Source organism: Taeniopygia guttata, chromosome 29 (assembly GCF_048771995.1).
Source record: "Taeniopygia guttata chromosome 29, bTaeGut7.mat, whole genome shotgun sequence".
In the NCBI taxonomy this organism is placed as follows: domain Eukaryota; kingdom Metazoa; phylum Chordata; class Aves; order Passeriformes; family Estrildidae; genus Taeniopygia; species Taeniopygia guttata.
The window spans coordinates 2703186-2724934 of record NC_133054.1 but is presented as its reverse complement, the minus strand read 5'-3'; the positions used below and the strand labels follow the sequence as shown (position 1 = coordinate 2724934).

Here is a 21749-nt window from a genome sequence, read left to right as displayed (position 1 = left end):
GTCCCCCCTGTGATCCTCCCGGTGCCCCGTGTCCCCCCCGCGTGTCTTCTCCGCGTCCCCCGTGTCTCCTCCTTGCCTCCCCTGTGTCCTCCCGGTGTCCCCTTCCCGTGGCCAGACGTGTCGTTCCCGTGTCGTCCCCCCCGTGTCCCCCCCGTGTCCGTGTCCCCCCCCGGCACGGGAAGCGGCTCCGGACTCGCGGAAACGGCCCCTCCCCGGCGCCTTCGGCCACGGAGCCGCGAGCGGCACCCACGGGGAGCCCCGAGACGCCCCCCGGGAGCGCCTGGGACCCCTGAGGTCCCCGCGGAGCCCCCCATGAAGCCCCCCGGGGCCGTGGGGACGCTGCTGCGGGCGCTTGGCCGCCGCGATGGCCCCGACACGGTAGGACCGGGGGAAGGTCCCGGCGTGGGGGGGTGAAACGGAGGTTTTGGGGGAGTCTGTTTATTCCGCGTACACTTCATGGGGGTCCCGCGTAGGTTGGGGACCCCCCGTGGGGAAGCGATGGCAAAAGCGGGGGAACCCCCCCGTGGGGCTCCCCCGCTGTCCGCTCCAGCCGCCCCCTCCCCACGCGTGACGCTGGGTGACCGTGGGAGGGGGGGGGGAAAGTCGAGTCTGACCCTCCTCCCGCCCCCTCGCCGCCCCTCCCCATGTTTTCCATGCTCACCCCTCGCCTCCACTTTCCCCTTTTCCCCCATTTTCCCGCTTTTCCCCGTTTTTCCCACGCCCCTCCCCCGTGCCCCCTCCCCACGCACAGACTCCCACGCCCCTCCCCCTCCGTGGGAACGGCGGGGTCGTCCCAGGGGTCGCCGCTTCCCGGGCTGGTCCCTGCGCGCTTCCTGCGGGACTCGGTGTCCGTGGCCGGAGGCCAGAGGGGCCGGGGGGGACACGGGGGGGACACGCGGGACGACACGAGGTGGGGGACACGGGGAGGCACGAGAGGGAGTGGGGCTGACACGGGAGGGACAAGCAGCGAGAGACGAGGGGACACGGGGGTGGCACGGGGAGTGACATGTGGGACACGGCGGTGCCATGGGGGGGCACGGAGGTGACATGGGGGGCAGGAGTGGGATCCTAGAGGGGATACAGGGGACACAGGGGACACAGGGGAGGGGGACGCGGGGGAATACTGCGGGTGACAAGAGGGGGACATGATAGGGACACATGCGGGGACACGCGTGGCGTCATGGAGGAGACGCGGAGCGGTCAGTGAGAAGTCATGGAGGGAACATGGGGGGACACAAGGAGGGACACGGGGGACACCGACTGACACCTGGGGACGCATGAGGGGACCAGAGGAGGACGGGCTGTATACGGGGGGGTGACACGAGGGGACACGGAGGTGACACGGTGAGAACTGGGTGGGACGGGGGCTGGTACACAGGGGGGTCACCGAGGGGACCCGGGGAGGCCACGGGGGGTTCACAAAGGAAACACAGAGGGTGACACGAGAAGTGACATGGGGAGGACATGGAGGGGACACAATGGGAGAAGTGGCACGAGAGGTCCTGGCAGTGGCGCGGGGAGGACACGGGAGGACAGGCGGTGACCCCACCCGTGTCTCCCCAGCCGAGGCCGTCCCCAGCCGCGCCCCACGCGTTCCGCGAGCGGAGCCTGCGCCGGGGGGCGCCCTGTGGGGGCTGCGGGACCCCCCTGGGACCCCACGGGCTCGTGTGCAGAGGTGACACCCCCGGGACAGCCCCGGGACAGCCCCGGGACACAGGGAGGGGCTGGGTGGGGGGGGGGGGGGGGGGGTTACTGGGGACAGTGGGGTTGGGAGTGGGAGGTTACTGGGGGCACTGGGAGGGCACTGGGAAGTCACTGGGAGCACTGGGGTGTTACTGGGCCGGTTACCGGGGTCACTGAATTGGTCACTGGGGGCAGTGAGCGGTTACTGGGAACACTGGGAGGTTGTTGGGGGCAGCGGGAGGGTATGGGGGTGTACTTGGGGCCCTGGGGGGACCCTGGGGAAACCCTGAGGGGACCCTGGGGGTTCCTGATGTCGCCGTTGTCCCTCCCAGTTTGCAAAGTCGCCGCCCACAAGAGATGTGAGAGCAAGGTACGACGTGGGGCGGGGGCGTCACCCAAGGGCGGGGGGGCCCATTTGGGGCTGGGGTCCCATTTGGGATGATCCCCGTGTCCTCCTCCAGGTGACGTCTCCGTGCCAACCTCTGCCCCCGCCGGAGCTGGTGAGTGTGGGGGGACCGCGACCTCCCCAAAGCCGCCGGGCAGGACCCGAGACCCCTCAAATCCCCTTCGAGACCCCCAAACCCCCCGGGCACGACCCGAACTCCCGAAGCACCCCCGGGCAGGACCCTCCGAGCTCCCCTCGGGACCCCCAAACTCCCCGGGCAGGATCAGGGACCCCACGGAAGGGCTGAAACCATCCCAAGCCCCCCCGAGCAGGAGACGGGACCCCCCCCCCCTCGGGACCCCTAAACACCCATGTCAGGATCCGGCACCCCCGATATTCTCCCTGGACCCTGAACCCCCCAAATCCCCCTCGGGACTCCAAACCCCCCGGACAGGCCCCCCCCTCCCCGGTGGTCGGGCCCCCCTCAGACCCCGCTGTGCCCCTCCAGAGGCGGAACACGGCCCCGATGCGGCGCAGCGAGCGAGTGGTGAGACCCCCGAAACCCCCAAAACCCCCTCGACTCACTAACCACCCCCCCGTGACCCCTAACCTCCCCCGGGTATCCCCAACCCCCCTCCCAGGAGCCCCTTAAACCTCCCCCCCGGGACTCCCCAAACCCCGCTGATCCTCCCCAGGAGTTGGAGACCCCTCCCGACATCCCCATGACTCTGCGGTGTTTTGGGGACCCCTCTGACACCCCCCCCTTGGCCCCCCCCCACCCGTCCCTGACCCCTTATGAACCCCCCCGACTCCCCTCCTGTTTTGGGCACCTCCCTGCCCCTCCCCTTGACCCCCCACGGGTGTTCCGCGGACCCCCCAACTCCCCCCGACCCTCCCTTGACTCCCTCGACCGCTCCCTGTTTTGGGGACCCCCCCGCCTGCCTTGGCCCCTTCCCCACCCCCGTGTCCGGGGACAGCCTTTAACTCCCCCCATGTTTTGGGTGCCCCACGACGCCCTTTTGCCCCCCCCCCCTCGTTTTTGGGGCTCCTCCGGGACCCTCCAGGGCTCCTCGCTCGACAGCGCCCCGCAGCGAAGCACCCTGCCCAGGTACGGCAGTTTGGGGGTGCTGAGGGGGGATTTGGGGGAGACCCCAAAAGGTTTTGGGGTGCTGGGGGAGCCCGGGAAGAGTTGGGGTGTTGAGGGGGGGTTTAGGGGGCTGAGGGTGAAATTCCGTCCGGGGGTTCTGGGGGTGCCGCCTCCCAGTTCTGAGCCGCTGCGCCCCCCCAGGACCCCCCGCGCCCCCAGCCCCGAGGCCGCGCCCCCCCCCCAGCTGGACCTGGCGTTTGTCACCGAGCGGATCCTGAGCGTGGCGCTCCCGGGCGGCGGCGGAGAGGGACACCTGCGGCACCTGCGGCACCTGGCCGGGCTGCTGGGGGCACGGCACGGCCCCAACTACACGGTGGGGCAGAATGTGGGGCAGCTGGGGCAACTGGGGCAACTGGGGCAACTGGGACAGCGAGTGGGGCAACTGGGGCAACTGGGGCAACTGGGACAGCGAGTGGGGCAATTGGGGCAACTGGGGCAGCTGGGACAGCGAGTGGGGCAACTGGGGCAACTGGGGCAACTGGGACAGCGAGTGGGGCAATTGGGGCAACTGGGGCAGCTGGGACAGCGAGTGGGGCAACTGGGGCAACTGGGGAAACTGGGGCAACTGGGCAGCGAGTGGGGCAGCTGGGGCAACTGGGCAGCGAGTGGGGTAGCTGGGGCAATTGGGACAACTGGGACAACTGGGGAAACTGGGGCAACTGGGGCAGCGAGTGGGGCAACTGGGGCAACTGGGGAAACTGGGCAGCGAGTGGGGCAACTGGGGCAGCTGGGGCAGCTGGGGCAGCTGGGGAAACTGGGGAAACTGGGGCAACTGGGGAAACTGGGGCAGCGAGTGGGGCAACTGGGGCAGCTGGGGAAACTGGGGAAACTGGGGCAACTGGGGCAACTGGGGCAACTGGCGAAACTGGGGAAACTGGGGCCATGGGGCAGCTGGGGCAACTGGGGAAACTGGGGCAGCTGGGGCAACTGGGGCAGCTGGGGCAACTGGGGAAACTGGGGCAGCTGGGGCAACTGGGGCAGCTGGGGAAACTGGGGAAACTGGGGCAACTGGGGAAACTGGGGCCACGGGGCAGCGAGCGGGCAACTGGGGCAACTGGGACAGCGACCAGACAACTGGGGCAGCGAGTGGGGCAACTGGGACAGCGAGTGGGGCAACTGGAGAGGGTCTGGGGGGCACTGGGGGAGCTGCTGGGAGCAATGGGGGGCCGAGGGGGGGTGTGGGGTGAACTGGGAGCCCTGAGGAGGGGGGACAAGACATGAGGGATCTGGGGGTGGCAGAGGGAATTTGGGGGTTCCGGGGCTGTGCTGGGGGGTTCTGGGGTGGTCCTGGTGGGTCCGGGCTCCCCCTGACCCCCCCGTGCCTCCGCAGATCTTCAACCTCTCCGAGAAGCGCCGGGACCTCACACGCCTGAACCCCAAAGTGAGGGGGGGTCCGGGAGGTCCCCCCAGGGGATTTGGGGTTCCCGGGGGGTCCCGGAGCACGTCCCGCGGGGTTGGGAGGGCGTGGGGGATGGGTGGGGGGGTCCTGGGGGTCGCAGGAGCCTTGGGGGGGTTCGGAGGCTGCTGGGGGGTCCCTGAGGGGTGCCGGGAATGTCCGGGGGGGTGGGGAGTTGGGGGTCTCGGAGGCATGCCGGGAGCTTTGGGGGTGTCCCGGTGGGTTTGGGGTGCCGGTTCTGAGGGTCCCCCCCAGGTGCTGGATTTCGGGTGGCCGGAGCTGCTCGCCCCACCGCTGGAGCTGCTCTGCTCCATCTGCAAAGCGCTCGAGGGGTGTCTGGGGGGGCACCCCCGCAACGTGGCCGTGCTGCTCTGCAAGGTGGGGAGCTCTGAGGGGGCTTCTCGTCGGGCTGGGGGACTGGGGACAATGGGGAGGGGGCTAGGAGGCAATTGGGTGGTACTGGGAGGTACTGGGAGGCGTTGGGGATACTGGGGAGGGCACTGGGGGTTACTGGGGAGCACTGGGATTATGGGGGGTACTGGGGGGTACTGGGGAGTTCTGAGAGTCCTGACCCACGCCCCCCCCTCCCGCCACCCAGGGCAGCAAGGCCCCGGTCGGGGTGGTCGTGGGAGCGTTTCTGCACTACAGTGACGTTTGGGGCAGGTGAGGAGGGCCGGGGGGCTTTGGGGGTGGGGTGGGGGGGTAAGGAGGGGCTTAGAGGGTTTATGGGGATAATTAGGGGGGCTGGTGGGGGTTTGTAGGAGGTCATGGAGGGTTGGGGGGCAGAGTGGGGGTCAAAAGGAGGGTTCTCAGGTGCAGGGAGATGGGGGGTGAGGGGTGTCCTGGGAGGGTTAAAGGGGCCATGGGGAGGATTGGGGCTATCGTGTGGGGTTTGGGGGAGTCTTTGTGGTCCCTGGGGGTCCCGGGGGCTTTGGGGGCACCTCACTCTCCTTTTGCCCCCCCAGCCCCGAGCAGGCGCTGAACGCGCTGAGCATGAGGAGGTTCTGCGAGGAGAAACTGGGGGGGGTCCTGCAGCCCTCCCAGCGCAGGTGGGGTCCGGGGGGGTGGGGGAGGTTATGGGGTCGGGGGGGTCATGGCAGGATTTGGGGTGTTTTGGGGAAATGGTTTTTGGGGTGGTTTTGAGGGGTATTGGGGGGGTGGCTTGGGGTGATTTTTCGGGTGTTTCTTCAGGTGATTTTTGGGCGCTTTTGGGATGGGTTTTAGTGTTCTAGGGGTAACTTCTGGTGTGGTTTAGAGTGATTTTTGGGATGATTTTGGGGTGATTCTTAGGGGTGCTTTTGGGGTGGTTTTGAGGTGATTTTTGGTGCGGTTTCAGTTGGTGTTTGGGGTCGTTTTGAGGGGATTTTTGGCATAGTTTTGGGGCGGTTTTGGGGTTACAGCCTTGCCCCCTCCAGGTACACGGAGGATTTCGGGGAGCTGCTCTCGGGGCGGCTTCGCCTGAACAGCTCCCCCCAGTTTCTGCACCACGTCCTGCTGCCCCCTTTGCCCGCCTACGAGCCCCCCGACGGTCAGTTTGGGGTGGGGGAGGGACCCCGGCAGCCCCCAGGACCCCCCATTAATACCCCCGTGTCTCCCCCTAGGATGCCGCCCCTTCCTCAAGATCTACCAATCGCTGCAGCTTGTCTACACCTCGGGGGTCTAGTGAGTGACCCCCCCCCCAAATCTGACCTCCCCTGCACCTCGGGGGGAGCCCCCCAAACCTCACATCCCCCACTGTGCCCATTGAGGGCACCCCCAGAGCTCACACCCCGACCCCCCTTTGGGGGATTCAGGTGCTCCCCCCAGTTTCCCCCAGTGCTCTATGGGTGCTGAGGTTTCAGAGGCTGCCCCTAATCTTGACACCCCCCAAACCAACCCCCCCAAGGCCTAACCCCCCGAAATGCCCCCCGTTCTCCCCCAGCAGCCCCCCTGCCTCCCAGTCGCTCTGCGTCACCCTGGAACCGGCGCTGCTGCTCAAGGGGGACGTCATGGTGAGGGGGGGACGCGGGGAGGGGGGACCCCCCGACCTTTGTGCGTGACCCCCGAGTCACCTGTGCGAGCCCCTCGCTCACCTGTGCCCCCCAGGTGCGCTGCTACCACCGGCGGCGGGAGGGGCGCGAGGCGGTTTTTGGGGTTCAGTTCCACACGGGGACCCTGCGCGGGCCCCGCCTGAGGCTGCGGCGGGACGAGCTGGACCTGGCCTGGCAAGGTGGGGGTGCCCAGGGCGGGGAGATGCGGGGGAGATGCGGGACTGCCGGGTTTGGGGGGCACGGGGGGACAGGGAGGGTTTGGGGGTGCTCAGGGGGGATGAGGGCTGGGAGTGGGGCGATCGAGGGGTACGGGGCGATGTGGGATGCGGATTGTGGGGACACCCCACACCCACCAAACCACCCGGGCTGACCCCAGACCAGCGCTTCCCCCGCGACGCCGCCGTGGAGTTCATCTTCTCCTCAGGCCCCGAGAGGGTTGAAGGTGGGTTTTGGGGGGCAGAGAGCAGCGGGGACACCCCAGCGGGCCCCTCTCACCGCCCACCCCTCCTGCCCTGCTCCCCCAGGCTGGCTCCCCCCACGCAGCCCCCCCGCCACCCCCATCGATTACGGGGTGCAGGACCCCGCAGTGCGGCGCGACTCCTACGAGGGGCACTGGGACAGCCCCGAGGGTAAGTGGGGGTCGGGGAGAAATTGGGGTACGGGGGGTCCGTGGGGCATGGGGGGGAAAGAGTGACACCGAGGCCAGGGGTCTGGGGGGTGCAGGGGGTCTGGGGGTGCTGGAGGGTGTTGGGGTGCCCTGGAGTGTCAGGGGTGGGTGGCTGGGGGAGTTTGAGGGGCCGAGGGGACTGGGGGTGTTTGGGGCTTTGGGGGAGGCCGGGGGGGTTCCCGCCTGCCAAGGGGTTGAAGGTCCCCCCTTCAAAGGGGAGCTGAAGGCCTGGAGAAAATGCAGGGAACTGGGGGTGCACAGGAGGCTTTGGGGGGCAATATGGGCATATGGGAGGGGTCCCCACAGTCTGAAAGGGTGGGGGAGGACACAAGGGGTCCCAGGGTGTTCCGGGGGTCCCGTGGGGTTTTGGGGGTGCGGGGAGGGGGGGTTGACCGTCCTTTTCCTGCCCAGAGCCCTCCCACACCTGGGGTCCCCTGGATGGCAGCCCCTACGCCCGCGTGCAGAAGAAGGGGGGTCCCTCCCCCCCTGCAGGGGACCCTGACTCCCCACCCCCACCCGGAGCCCCCCACGGACGCCCCCCGCCCCCCACGGCTGCTGAGCGCCGGGAGCTGGAGCAGCTGCTGGGGGGGTTCGGGGTGCGGGGGGGCCGCGAGACCCCCGGGCCGGGGGAGGAGCCCTGCGACACCCCCGAACCGCCTGGGACAGCCACGGCCTATGGGACCCCCGAACCACTGGGGACCGCGGCACCCTACGGGAATCCACCATCCTACAGCACCCCCATATTCCATGAGACCCCCGGATCCCACGAGATCCCCCCATCCCATGGGATGCCGATGTCCTATGGGACCCCAATATCCCATAAGACTCCCCTATCCCACGGGACCCCCCAATTCCATGGGACCCCTGCTCCCCATAGCCCCCCGACATCCTGTGGGACCCTAACACCCCACAGCTTCCCCACATCCTGTGCAGTCCCCAAATCCCAGGGGTCCCCCACACCCTATGACACCTCAAAACCCTACAGGACCCTGGTGCCCCACGAGACCCTGACACCGCATGGCCCCCCAGCATCACAGGGCTCCCCAACTTCCTACGGGACCCTGGCACCCCATGGCCTCTCGGTATCCCCCGGGACCCCAATATCCCACGGGCTCACAGTGCCCTATGGGACCCCGATATCCCACAGGACCCCAATATCCCAGGGGTCCCCGACATTCCACGGGACCTCGATATCCCAGGACACCCTGGTGCCCAATAGCACCCCAATATCCCAGGGGACCTTAACATTCCAGGGGTCACCGGTGCCCTACAGCCCCCCAGCATCCCATGGGACCCCAGCATCCCTGGAGACCCTGACTCCGTATGGCACCCCAACATCCCAGGGGTCCTCATCACCCTATGGGACCCCAAAATCCTATGGGACCCCACCATCTCATGGATCCCCAACACCCCAAGGCTCCCACACTCCCCAGAGCCCCCCTCCAGCCCAGAAGTCCCTAATGTCCTACAGCCCCCCCATGTCCCACAGGACCCCAATCATCCATGAGACCCTGACACCCTACGGGACTCCCACATCCCAGGAGACCCCAGACCCCCACAGCCCCCCAGCCTCCTACAGGCCCCCAAAACCCCACGGCACCCCGGCATCCCCTGGGGTCCCGATCTCCCACATCACCCCAATATCCGAGGGACTCCCAGCCCCCCACGGGACTCCGATGTCCCACGGCCCCCCTGCAGCCCAGAGCCCCCCGGGAGCCCATGGGACCCCCTCACTCCACAGCCCCCCAGCATCCCATGGGATACCAATATCCCCCAGCCCCCCCGCAGCTCACAGCCTCCCGGTATCCCCCAGCCCCCCGGGCCCTTGGGCCCCCCCGAGCCCCTGGGCCCCCCCGTGCCCCCCCCTGTGCCGCCGAGCCAGCCTGGCCTCCCCCCGCGACACCCCAAAACGGGGGGTGCAGCGCTCGCTGTCCGAGGGGTTCCCTCCGTGGGGAGGCTACGGGCGCCCAGTGGCGGGGGGGTACCTGCTTTTGGGGGGGCTCCCGCCCCTCTGCCCGTGCCAGGACTGCCAAGGCTGGGGGGGCATCTCCCCGCTCCCCACCCGCCCCATTTATGGCGGGCATGGCTGGGGAGGCCCCCCGGCGCCGCCTCTGGAGCCCCCAAATTGTCCCCATTGCGGCCACCCCGGGCTGGGACTGGAGAGGGACCCCCCTCCCGGAAAGGGGGGCTACGAGCCCCCCGCTATGGGGGAGCCCCAGGAGCCGACAGGTAAAGATGGGGGCGCGAAGGGGTTAATGGGGGCGCTGGGAGGGGTTTGGGGGGGTTTAAAAGAGGGCATTATTAAAAGGGGCATTAAAGGGGGTACGGGGGGTCCTGGGGCGGATCCATGGAGGTAAAAGGGTCCATGGAGGGGGTCTGGAGGGGCCTGAAGGGGCTGGGGGGGCTTCTGGGGAAGGTTCGTGGCCACAGAGGGGCTGGGGAGGGGGCGCTTGGGGGAGCTGAGGCATAAACTGAGGGGGGTTGGGGGGATTTGGGGCCTTAAAGGGGTACCTGGGGGGTCCGGGACTGTTGGGGCAAAGGACCCACTGGGGACAGGTCTTTGGAGGCCCTCCCAGAGAGTTTTTGGGGGGTCTCCCCTCTCTCTGTGCCCCCCAGGGCGGCGCAGCCCCATCGAGGGGACGCCCTGGCCGGGCCCCCCCCGCGCCCCCTCCCCAGACAGCGGCACCCCCGGCTGCCCCCCGCCCCCGCAGCCGCCCCTGCCCGAGAAGCGGCACCCCCCGGCCCCGGGGGGACCCCGGGACCCCTCCTCACCCCAGCGCAGCCCGGAGGGGCCCCGGGGACAGACCCCCCCCGGGGGCACCTTCGCGCAGGACACCACCAAGTTCTGGTACAAACCGGGGCTGTCCCGGGAGGAAGGTACGGGGGGTCGGCGCTGGGGACCCCCGAGGGGCCGGGAACTCGCGGGGGGTTGGAGGGGAGGGTTTGGGGAGCCTCGTGGGTTATTGGGGGGTGCTGGGGGGTCAGTGGTGGGTGTTACGGGGGGTGGGGATTTCAGTTCTGGGATGTGGGGGGGGATCTATGGGGGGTGTCATGGGTGAGGTCTGTGGGTAGCTTGGAGGGTTGAATGGGGGGGGGTCAGTGGGGTCCCCCCCGTGCGACCCCCGCGTGTCTCCCCAGCCGTGGCGCTGCTCAAGGCGGCCCCTCCCGGCTCCTTCCTCGTCCGCCGCAGCAGCAGCTTCCCGGGGGCGTTCGGGCTGGCGCTCAGGGTGGGGGTCCCGCCCCCCCGCGCCACCCCCAGAGTGGGTATGGACTCCCCCGAGCCCCCCGAACCCCACAGACCCGGCACGCCCCCAATCCATCTCCCCTCTAGGGAATATTTGGGAGCCGGGGGGGGGGGGTCTTGGGCATCTCTCAGAGCTCTGACGCCCCCAACACCCCCTGAAAATTACCCCAAATTCCCCACCAGCAGCCCCCAAAGCCACCCAGAGACCCCCGCCCCCGTCCCGCAGTACCTGGGGGGCTGTCCATGGTGGGGGGCTGTCCATGGTGGGGGGCTGCCACGGGAGGTGGGACACCCCCAACGCCCCCTGAACCCTCCCAGATCCCCCCGTGGGCACCCCCAAATGCCCCAGAGAAAACACTGGGGCGTCGGGGGGTGCTGTGGGGGGCTCTCGGGGGTCTGACTGTGTCCGATCCCCCCAGGGGACCCCCAGGAGCAGCTGGTCCGGCACTTCCTGATCGAGACGGGCCCGCGGGGCGTCAAAATTCGGGGGTGCCCCGAGGAGCCTTACTTTGGTTAGAGGGGCGGGGGGGGGTCTGGGGGATGGGGAGGGGCTGTGGGGGTCAGTGGGGTCTCAAGGGGAACTCGGGGGGGCTCAGGGGGCTCGGGGTGGAGTTGGGGTCCGAGGGAATCTGTGGGGGATTTGGGCAGTTAGTGGGAGGTTTTGGGGTGCCCTGACTCCTCTTCTCCCCAGGGAGCCTCCCAGCGCTGGTGCTGCAGCATTCCATCACCCCGATCTCACTGCCGTGCACCCTCCGCATCCCCCACGCAGGTGGGCACCCCAAAAACTGCAGGGACACCCAAAAACCCTGGGGATACCTCACAACTCCCGCATGACACCCCAAAACCCCCACAGGGACCCCCCCCTCAAACTGCGGGTACCCCACCCCAACCCCTTCCTGGGACACACCAAAACCCCCCGGGAGAAACCCAAAACCATGGGACACCCTAAAAATCCCACGAAGTCACCCCAAAACCCCCTGGCAACTCTCCAAAAGCTCCCAACCCCCTAAAACTCCCCAGGGAAACCCCCAAAATCCACAAGGGAACATCTCAAAAACCACGGGGACACCCCAAAACCTCCATGTGGACTCCCCTGAACATCAGCTGGGACACCACAAAATCGCGGGTCCTCCCCCAAAACTACAGGAACCCCCAAAACCGTAGGAACCCACAAAATTATGGGGACACTCCCAAACAGCGGGAACCCCCCAAAAAAGCTGATGGGATCGCCCAGGGACTCTTCCAGCCCCCCAAATCCCCCCAGAGTCCCTCTAAACTCTCCCAGCCCTTCGATTTCCCCTGCCAGGACAGTTCCTGGGGGGGTGCTCGGCTGCCCCCCAGCTTGTGCCTTCCTCCCCAGAGCTGCAGGAGGAGCCCCCGGACCCCCCAGGACCCCCCAATGTCAGCACGGCCGGAGCCCTCCTGAGGCAGGGGGCAGGTGGGGCTGGGCACACCCGGGGCACTGGGGGGGTGCTGAGGATACTGGGGTGGGGGGCACTGGGATGGGAGGGTTACTGGGGCGGTGCAGGCACTGGAATTGGGTCACTATGCAGCGTTGGCATCGGGACTGGGAGGATTGAGGGGGCAGATCCTGGTTTTGGGGGGGTTGGTCCCAGTTTTGGGGTTGCTGCTCCCGGTTTTGGGGGGGTTGGTCCCAGTTTTGGGGTTGGTCCCAGTTTTGGGGGGGTTGGTCCCAGTTTTGGGGGTGTTGGTCCCAGTTTTGGGGTTGCTGCTCCCGGTTTTGGGGGGGTTGGTCCCAGTTTTGGGGTTGCTGCTCCCGGTTTTGGGGAGGTTGGGCCCCGTTTTGGGGACATGGCTCCCGGTTTTGGGAGGCTGGTCCCGGTTTAAGCAGCTCCCCCCGTTGCTCCCCAGCCTGCTCGGTGCTGTTCCTGGGCTCGGTGGGGACCGAGGCGCTGACCGGGCCCCAGGCCGTGGCCAAGGCCGTGGGGTCCCTCCTGGAGGGGGCCCCGAGTGCGGGGGGGTCCGCCGGGCCCCCCCCCAGCCCCGTGCACTTCAAGGTGTCAGTGCAGGGGATCACCCTGACGGACCGGCAGCGCAAGTGAGGGACCCCCAAACCCCCCCAAACCCTGACCCCTCTAACCCCCCACCCGCCCCAAACCACCCAACCCCCCCACCCAGACCCCTTCAAACTGAGATCCCCTCGGACACTGACCCCCCAAAACTACTGAACCCCCAAAACCACCGACCTCCCCAAATCTCCCAACCCCCCAAAAACCGCCACCTCAAACACCCCAAAACCCCCGTCCTGAGCCACCAATCCTACTAAACCCCTCATCCTCCAAACCGCTGCTCCCCCAAACCCCAACGCCCCCCAAAAACAACCCCGACCTCCCCCCAACCCCTCGGCACCCGCCCACCCTGCCCCCCGTGTGCCCCCAGACTCTTTTTCCGCCGGCACTACCCCGTGAGCAGCGTCACCCACTGCGGCACCGACCCGCAGGAGCGCAGGTCAGGGGGGCACAGGGGAGGCACGGGGGGGACCCCCAACCTACCCCCAACCTCCCAAACCCTCCCACACCTCCCAACCCCTCTAACCCCCCCCCAGGTGGGCGAACCCCGATGGGACCACGGCCAGGTAATGGGGAGACCCCCAGAGCGGGACCCCCAGACAGGAGGGGGGGCACAGATCTGACTCTGGCCCCGCCCCAGGATTTTCGGGTTCGTGGCGAAGCAGGCGGGGGCCCCGGGAGGGGGCAACATGTGCCATGTGTTCGCGGAGCTGGACCCCGAGCAGCCGGCAGGGGCCATCGTCACCTTCGTCACCAAAGTCCTGCTGGGGACGAGGCACTGAGAGACAGCGGGGACCCCCCAGCACCCCAAAAACCGCCTGGGGACCCCCAAAGCTCCCTGAAGCAGAGGGGGCTCAGGGGCACCCTCAAAATCCAGTGGGACTCTCCCCACTCTTCACCAAGGTCTTGCTGGGGACACGACACTGAGGGACCCTCAGAACCCCCTGGCACCTCCAAAACCATCTGGGGACGCCCAAACCGTGCGGGGGTCTCCCGTGCCAAAGGGGGGACAAGGGGACACACACAACCAACCCCCCCACCATAATCACCTTCATCACCAAGGTCCTCAACACCCCCAAACCCTCCCAGACACCCCCGATTCGAGGGAGCACAAGGGGACCCCCATAATCGCCCTTCCCACCATCTTCATCACCAAAGCCCCACTGGGGACCCCCAAACTCCCCCTGAGACCCCCCCAGACCCCTCCAAATATTCCCCACCCTTGAAGGCCCCCCAAAACTTCTACACCCCCCCCAACTACCCCTCAAGTGAAGAAGGAGAGGCTGGTAGGAAAAAAGGGGCATAGGGACAGCCCCCTGCAATTTGGGGGTTCCTGGAGGAACCCAAATAAATCCACATTTATTTTGGTGTAAGAAATGGGTTTATTTGCGGGGGGGAGGGTATGGGGACCCCCACCCGCCATGTGCAAATGTCAAAGGGGACCCCAAAACCAGCCCAGGACCCGGCACAGAGCTGGGGACTCTGGGGGCTGTCATGGAATTAGAAGGGTCTGGTTACATTCATGATGGGAGGAACCCCTAATTCTGCCCCCTGGAACCCCCCAAGAATGGGGAGTGCTGGAAGAGAAGAGGGGGCACAGGTGTGATTTGGGGGGCACTGGCAGTCAGTGGAATGGGAGGGGCTGGGTGGGCTGGGGAGGGTCAAGGGGGTGATTTGGGGGGCTCTGGGGGAGGCACAGGGGTCACCCATTGTGGAAAGGGCTGAGCTGAGACCACCAAATCCACCTGGGGGGGGTCACTGGGGTGATTGGTGGGGGCAGGATTGAGTCCCCAAAAAACACAGGAATGGGGCAGGAATGGGTCCCCCAAAAACACGGTGGAGGCCATGGCTGAGAAGCCCAAAAACCATCTAGGGGGGCAACAGTGGGGAACTTTTGAGGGGGAATTCAATTAGGGGAACCACCCCAGAAGAGTGAAATTATGGAGGGGGCATAGAGGCCCCACCCTAAAAACCACCTTGGGGGGGTCTCCACTGCTGTGGAAACACCCTAAAGTGCACTGGGAGGGCCTGGGGTGGGTCCAGGAGCACCAGAGGGTTTCAGGTTTTGGGGGCCCCACGCGGGCCCCCCTTTATCCACTCAGGGGGTGCAGGTCCACCTTAACCCTCTCGCCAGTGCTGAGCATCCCCACGGTGGGGAAGAGCCCCCCGGGGGGGACCCCAATCTCCCTGCGCCCCACGACCATCCCGTTCCGCGTGAAGAACACCTGGGGGGGCACAAATCGAGGGGGTCACCCCTAGATTGGGGGGAGCAGGGGAGACCCCACCCCTCCAAAAAACCCACATGGGTAAAGGGGGGAGTAAGGCAAAGGAAGATGAGCCAAAAGGTGGGTGTAGGGGGATTTGGGGCTGAGTGGAGGTTTTGAGGGGGTTTGTAACACATGGAGGGGGTTCAGGGACACACAGCAGAGTCACCCCAAAATATGAGGGGAGGGCAGGGAGACCCCAATCTCCAAAAGAGTGGGGGCAAAGGGGGTGACCCCAAGGTGAGTCACTGGGAACTGAACTCAATGGGGGCTGCAGGGGGGATTTCTGGGGTGATGGAGGGTGCAGGGGTGGGGCACAAATGTGTGTGAGGATCACAGACAAACGGGGGGTCACCCTAAAATATTAGGGGGGCAGGACACCCCCCAACCACCCCAAAATCCGGGTGTTGGAGCCCCCAGACTGATTTAAAACGATTCCCACGATGGACAAAGGAGACTTTTGGGGTGAAGGAGGAGGTTTTGGGGGAGTTGGGGGTATTTTAGGGCACAGATTTTTTTTGGCGGGTGTCCCCACTCTTACCACGACCTTCCTGCCCTCCTGCTCCATGTCCTCCCCATCCTCTTCTTCTTCCTCCTCTTCTTCCTCCTCCTCTTCCTCCAGGTACATCACGTTGTGCACCTTCACCTCAGGGGGCTCCGAGGCGTCATCGCTGTCACCTAGGGTGGGGAAAAGGGTGGGGAAAAGGGTGGGGGATCCCCCCCAGAGCCCAGCCAGGCTTTGGGGGTCCCCAGCCCTGCCATACCTTCGCTGTCCCGGCCGTAGTCCCGAGGGAACATGATCCCACAGCCCATCACGTCTCCCTTGTAGCAGCGGGGGCCGAAGGGATCCCCGACCCCACTGCCATGGAACAGCTTTCCATCGTCTGGGGGGAGACCCCGAATTAGGGGGACCCCCCCAGTTCGTGAGGGAAACCCCAATATATCCTCCATGGGGGTGCACCCGAAAAAAACGGGGAGAAAGAAGAGGAGGGGGAAAGGGAGAAGGGGACAACTGGGGACGGGGGTGCACAGAGGGATCCCCGAATCCCTCCCATGGGGGTGCATCCCAAACAAAGGAGAGAAACAGGCTTGAGAGAGGGGGAAAGAAGAAGAGGGTGAAGGGGGCGAAAGGGAAAAGGGGGAGAAAAGAGATAAAACGGTAGAAAAGGGAGAGGGAAAAGCCATAGGGACTCCCTGGAAACTACCCCTCAGACTTCCACACGGGAGTGCACCTCAAAAAACGGGAGGAAACTGGGTTGGGAAAGAATAGGATGAAGAGGAAAAAGATGGAGAAAGGGAGAAGGGAGGATGGAGGGACCCCACAAATTAGGCAGGACCCCCAAGCTCATCCAGACCTTCGTTATAGGGGTGCAACCCAAAATAGGGAGGAAAACTGGAAAAGGGGTTTTCAGGGGGAGAAAGAATAGGAGGAGGTCCCACTACTGGGGCCCTGTGTTTGGGGGGGTTCTGGCATTTGGGGGAGGGTCCCACCCATTTTGGGGACCCCTCACTTTTTGGGGGCTCACCTGCATGATAGGCCACTGAGCCCCTGCTCCAGCCAGGGTGACGATTTTTGGGGTAATCCTGAGGGGGGGGCAAGAAGAGGGAGGGAGATGTGGGCAATGTGGGGGGGGGGCCCAGCCCCTCAAACTCATAGACCAAATTTTCCCCCCTGAACCCCCTTTTTTGACACCCCCCACAACTTGCAGCCCAGCTCCAGCCCGGTGGAGAGGTCCAACCCTCCCATATTTCAAATCTGACCCCCCTCCCCTCCTTCCTTGGCTGCTCTGAGCCCTGGAGGAGGCTCCAGCCCACCTTTACTCCCTTTGTAACCCCGGGACCCCATTTTTGACCCACATCCCAGCACTCCCCTGCCCCCCCCAGCTCCCTGGGCATCTGCACGCCCCCAGCCCCCCCGTACCCCAATTCCAAGCCCCCCGCGCACCTTCCTGGCCACGCCCAGGGCGATGTAGCACTTCTCACCCGGGTCCAGGATCTCCAGCTCAAAGTAGTGGCTGCGGGGGCTGAGCGGCCGCCGGGCCTGGGCCAGCCCCACATCCACGATGCTCTTCCCCTTCCCCACATACTCCAACACCTGGGACAGCACGGGGCAGGCTCAGAGAGGGGGGAAAGGGGGCACCCCCCAACCCGGACCAGCCCCAGATCCGTGAAATTCATCCCCTTCCCCACCTAAAAACAGCACCTGGCAGAGTTTCAGGGGTCTCAGGGGGATTTGGGGGATCACAGGGGCTATGGAAGGGATTCATAAGGGCTCGGGGGGGCATGCACATGGGATTTAAGGGGCACCCAAGAACCCCCAGACTCCCAATGTTGCTGCTGGGACCCCCTTACCCCATCTCCCATTTTCACCCTCCATAGGACCGGGGACCCCTCTTGTCCCATCTCCCTTACCCAAATTCCCAGAGCCCAATTTTTCTCGCCCCATAACCTCAATTCCTGACCTCCCACGCCTGGGAGGGAGTCCAACCTCCTCCAACCCCACACTCTCATTCTGAGCTCCCTCGCCACTTCCCTGGGCCATCCCCAGTCCCGGGAGGGCTCCACCCCGCCGTTCCGCCCCCAAACCCCGCGGGTTTCCAGGTGCTCACGGAGCCGTAGAGCCGCACGTCGTGGAGCCGCCCCCACTCCTCCTCCAGGCTGTCCACCAGCATCGCCCCCCCCTCATCCTCGGGGGGCCCGGGGGGGGGCAGGTGCAGCCGGACCTCCTCACCCAGCGAGTGCAGCCCCACGGCCGGGAACAGCCCCGGGGGTGACAGGGGCACCCCCAGACCCCCCACCTGCAATTGAAGGAGTCAGGGGGGCTCAGGGACAAGGGCACCCCCAGGCCCTCCATCTGGGGTTTAGGGAGACACCAAAGTAGGACGTAGGACACCTCTGGAGGCTTTGGGGTTTCAGAAGATTTGGGGGTTCCCCCATCCTCTGTCCGTTCTTTGTGAAGAACAGATGGGGGAGAGGTAGAAGGATCCCTGTTCAGGGGATCCTGCAAGGTTTGGGGGTGCCCCAGTGAGTTTGGAGGGTGCTCTAGGGCAGGGTAGGGATCACCTCACCCTCTGGCCGTTCTTGGTGAAGAAAACCTGGGCTGGGGGGGCTCCAAACGAGCCCCTCTCGACGCCGCAGCCGATGCGGTCCCCGGAGCTGCACTTGGAGCCGAACTGGCGCCCCTTGGCCCGGCCACTGTAGAGCCTGGGGCACGCCAAAATCGGGGGGGACCCCGAAAAGGGGGGGTTCAGAATGGGGGGGTGTCAGTAAGGGGGGACATCAAACCTGGAGCAGATCCCAAATATCGTGACAGGCCCCAGTTCCCCCCAATACCTCCTAGTCCTGCTGCCCCCAGTATCTGACACCCCCAAGGTTCCAACGCTCCCCAATATCCCAATATCCCCCTGCTATCCCAACACCGCCATCTCCTAACGTCATGAAATCCCTTCACATCCCAACACCCGCAATCATCCCAACACTCCACCACGGGAACGATCCCCTCCACACTCACTTCCCATCATCGGCGTGGTAGGCGACGGAGCCGGGCCCCCATCCCGGGGGGTGCTCGAGGCTGTGGCAGTGCGGGACCAGCCCCACGGCGATGGTGCCGCGGACGCCGCTGTCCACGATGGACACCTGGGCAGGGCCGGCGGGTCAGGGCTGCGCCCCCCGGGCAGCCCGAGCCCCCCGGACCCCCGGCTCACCTCGAAGTAGTTGCTGTCGCGGGTCAGCGGCCGCGAGGCCACGTAGCAGCCGACCTCGCCCGAGGGGCCGCGGTAGCTGCGGGGGACACGGGGGGCTGGGACAGCGCCGGGGGCCGAGGCAGCCCCCGACCCCCCCGGGGACCCTCAGACCCCTCCCAGACCTGTGGGTGCCCCCAGCCCCCTCCCGCCCCGCTGGGTGCATCCATCCCCCCCCACCTCGGGACCCTCAGCCCCTTCTTGTGGGTGCCCCCAGCCCCACCCCGCGCCCCCCGGAGCCCCCCAGCCCCTTCTGCGGGTCCCCGGGTACCTCAGGGTGTCCCCGTCCACCAGGATGTGCCGGGCGCGTTCCTGGCAGCGCAGCCCCTGCTCCCGGTCTCGGTCCCGGTCCCGGTCCCGGTCCCGGCCCTCCCGCACCTCCCGGATCTCCCGGATCCGCCGGCGCCAGTTGAGGAACCTGAAGTGCAGGTTCAGGTCATCCATGGCGGGGGGGCTCCTGCGGGGAGGCAACGCTGGGACCCCCGAAAGGACGGGCGGGACCGACACACCCGAAACTGACACCCCGAATCAGGCATGAACCCCCAAAACCACGGATCCCTCCAGATCGCCCCCCAAAACACACACCTGACACCGTAAACACACACCCGGCACCCCAAAATCGCCCCCCCAAACACACACCTGGCACCCCAAAATCGCACCCCGAAACACACACCCGTCACCCCAAAATCGCCCCCCCAAACACACACCTGGCACCCTAAAATCGCCCCCCCAAACACACACCTGGCGCCCCAAAATCGCCCCCCCAAACACACACCTGGCACCCCAAAATCGCACCCCCAAACACACACCTGGCACCCCAAAATCGCACCTCGAAACACACACCTGGCACCCCAAAATTGCCCCCCCAAACACACACCTGGCACCCCAAAATCGCCCCCCCAAACACACACACGTCACCCCAAAATCGCCCCCCCAAACACACACCCGTCACCCCAAAATCGCACCCCCAAACACACACCTGGCACCCCAAAATCGCACCCCGAAACACACACCTGGCACCCCAAAATCGCCCCCCCGAACACACACCCGGCACCCCAAAATCGCCCCCCCAAACACACACCTGGCACCCCAAAATCGCCCCCCCCCACACCTGGCACCCCAAAATCGCACCCCGAAACACACACCTGGCACCCCAAAATCGCCCCCCCAAACACACACCTGGCGCCCCAAAATCGCCCCCCCAAACACACACCTGGCACCCCAAAATCGCACCCTGAAACACACACCTGGCACCCCAAAATCGCCCCCCAAACACACACCTGACACCCCAAAATCGCCCCCCAAAACACACACCCGTCACCCCAAAATCGCCCCCCCGAACACACACCTGGCACCCCAAAATCGCCCCCCCAAACACACACCTGGCACCCCAAAATCGCCCCCCCGAACACACACCTGGCACCCCAAAATCGCACCCCGAAACACACACCTGGCACCCCAAAATCGCCCCCCCAAACACACACCTGGCACCCCAAAATCGCACCCCGCAACACACACCTGGCACCCCAAAATCGCCCCCCCAAACACACACCTGGCACCCCAAAATCGCCCCCCCAAACACACACCTGGCACCCCAAAATCGCCCCCCCAAACACACACCTGCACCCCAAAATCGCCCCCCCAAACACACACCTGGCACCCCAAAATCGCCCCCCCAAACACACACCTGGCACCCCAAAATCGCCCCCCAAACACACACCTGGCACCCCAAAATCGCCCCCCCAAACACACACCTGGCACCCCAAAATCGCACCCCGAAACACACACCTGGCACCCCAAAATCGCCCCCCCAAACACACACCTGGCACCCCAAAATCGCCCCCCCAAACACACACCTGGCACCCCAAAATCGCCCCCCCAAACACACCTGAACCCACAAAACTTCCCCAGAAGACATCCGATCTCCAAATCATACCTGAAATCCTTAAACATCCCTGACTCCCTAAAATACACCTGAAATCTCAAAATCAATCCCCAAAACACACCTGAGCTCCCTAAACACTCCTGACTCCCTAAAACACACGTACACCCCAAAACTCCAAACACACCCGGACCCCTAAAACACACCTGAACCCAAAAATCCACCGGAGACCCCCCAAACTGTCCTGCCACTCACCTGAGACCCCAAATCCACATCTGGCACACCCAAATCCCACCTGGGATCCCCCAGAACTGCTCCTCAGCACACCTGGCCGCCCAGATCTCATCTGCCAGCCCGAACCGGGCCCCGAGTCCCGGCCCCGCCCGCCCCCGCCCGAGGCCCCCATGCCGGGGGTCCCCCTGTCCCAGCAGCCCCAACGCCCCCATTGGCTCCGCGCCCACCGTGCGGCCCCCCAGGCCGCCCCGGCTCCCCGCAGGACCGCCGAGCCCGTCCCGTATTGCCCAAAGCAGGATCCCCCCGGTCCCCCCGAGCCCCCCGAGCCTCACCGGGGGTCCCGCCCCCGCCATGGGCCGCGCGCACATCCGGGCCCCGCTCCCTTCCGCCTCCCTGGGCCTGCCCACTGCGCACGCGGACCAATCGCCGCCCGCTGCGCCATGACTGACGGCTCCCTCAGCCAATCGGAGGACGAAGCGCGCGGAAGGCGGAGCCCACCGGTGAAACCGGGGGCGTGTGCGTCACGTCACGTGACGGTGCAGAATCGGTGCCGGAGGCGCAAGGGCGCCGCCTGGCGGATGGGAGGACCGGGGGGAACTGGGGGGACTGGGGGAGACTGGGGGGACTGGGGGGAACTGGGGGGACTGGGGGAACTGGGGGGACTGGGGGAGACTGGGGGGAACTGGGGGAACTGTGAGGATTGGGGGAACTGGGGGAACTGGGGGGACTGGGGGGATTGGGGGGACTGGGGGAACTGGGGGGACTGGGGGAGACTGGGGGGAACTGGCGGGGACTGTGAGGATTGGGGGGACTGGGGGGTCTGTGAGGATTGGGGGACTGTGAGGACTGGGGGGGACTGGGGGGGACTGGGGGGAACTGGGGGAGACTGTAAGGATTGGGGGGACTGGGGGGGACTGGGGGAGACTGTGAGGATTGGGGGGACTGGGGGGACTGTGAGGATTGGGGGGACTGGGGGGTCTGTGAGGATTGGGGGACTGTGAGGACGGGGGGGGACTGGGGGGAACTGGGGGAGACTGTAAGGATTGG

At 66.2% G+C, this 21749-nt stretch overlaps 2 protein-coding genes across 7 annotated transcripts; one reads left to right on the top strand and one right to left on the bottom strand.

The window, feature by feature from the left end:
• Window positions 1–79: 79 nt before the first annotated feature.
• Window positions 80–13496, top strand: TNS2 (tensin 2). Of its 4 annotated transcripts, XM_041711531.2 has the most exons (26): window positions 80–378; window positions 1564–1675; window positions 2016–2053; window positions 2145–2183; window positions 3133–3176; window positions 3357–3528; window positions 4546–4596; window positions 4867–4989; window positions 5210–5274; window positions 5577–5660; window positions 6027–6139; window positions 6213–6273; window positions 6533–6602; window positions 6697–6820; window positions 7018–7083; window positions 7166–7270; window positions 7720–9537; window positions 9925–10185; window positions 10447–10572; window positions 10972–11064; window positions 11244–11321; window positions 11913–11990; window positions 12425–12611; window positions 12953–13021; window positions 13119–13148; window positions 13223–13496. In XM_041711531.2, the coding sequence occupies exons 1-26, from the start codon at window positions 313–315 to the stop codon at window positions 13362–13364; spliced, it is 4215 nt and encodes a 1404-aa protein (XP_041567465.1). In that variant the 5' UTR covers window positions 80–312; the 3' UTR covers window positions 13365–13496. The 4 variants fall into 4 exon arrangements, with proteins under 4 accessions (XP_041567465.1, XP_072775809.1, XP_072775808.1 ...); XM_072919708.1 differs by lacking the exon at window positions 80–378 and having other exon boundaries at window positions 1424–1675; window positions 6536–6602; XM_072919707.1 differs by lacking the exon at window positions 80–378 and having other exon boundaries at window positions 1424–1675.
• Window positions 13497–13940: 444 nt separating this feature from the next.
• On the bottom strand, window positions 13941–21117 carry SPRYD3 (SPRY domain containing 3). 3 transcript variants are annotated; one of them, XM_030259202.4, is made up of 11 exons: window positions 21035–21117; window positions 18858–19043; window positions 18551–18626; window positions 18358–18482; window positions 17915–18050; window positions 17456–17644; window positions 16792–16941; window positions 16373–16430; window positions 15611–15730; window positions 15388–15524; window positions 13941–14807 (listed from the first exon to the last, which is right to left on the bottom strand). In XM_030259202.4, the coding sequence occupies exons 2-11, from the start codon at window positions 19028–19030 to the stop codon at window positions 14673–14675; spliced, it is 1299 nt and encodes a 432-aa protein (XP_030115062.4). In that variant the 5' UTR covers window positions 19031–19043; window positions 21035–21117; the 3' UTR covers window positions 13941–14672. The 3 variants fall into 3 exon arrangements, with proteins under 3 accessions (XP_030115062.4, XP_030115065.2, XP_030115063.1); XM_030259205.4 differs by lacking the exon at window positions 21035–21117 and adding an exon at window positions 20724–20929; XM_030259203.4 differs by lacking the exon at window positions 21035–21117 and adding an exon at window positions 20475–20597.
• Between the last annotated feature and the right edge of the window lie 632 nt (window positions 21118–21749).

Coding starts and splice junctions, on each gene's coding strand:
- TNS2 (XM_072919707.1), top strand. CDS start 1,465: ATGGAGGGGACACAATGGGAGAAGTGGCACGAGAGGTCCTGGCAGTGG. Junction 11,065..11,243: donor CCCCGAGGAGCCTTACTTTG/GTTAGAGGGGCG, acceptor TCTTCTCCCCAG/GGAGCCTCCCAGCGCTGGTG. Junction 11,322..11,912: donor CCTCCGCATCCCCCACGCAG/GTGGGCACCCCA, acceptor CTTCCTCCCCAG/AGCTGCAGGAGGAGCCCCCG.
- SPRYD3 (XM_030259205.4), bottom strand. CDS start 20,914: ATGGGGGCGTTGGGGCTGCTGGGACAGGGGGACCCCCGGCATGGGGGC. Junction 18,483..18,550: donor GCGACAGCAACTACTTCGAG/GTGAGCCGGGGG, acceptor GGCCCTGCCCAG/GTGTCCATCGTGGACAGCGG. Junction 16,431..16,791: donor CCCTGGGCGTGGCCAGGAAG/GTGCGCGGGGGG, acceptor CCCCCCCCTCAG/GATTACCCCAAAAATCGTCA.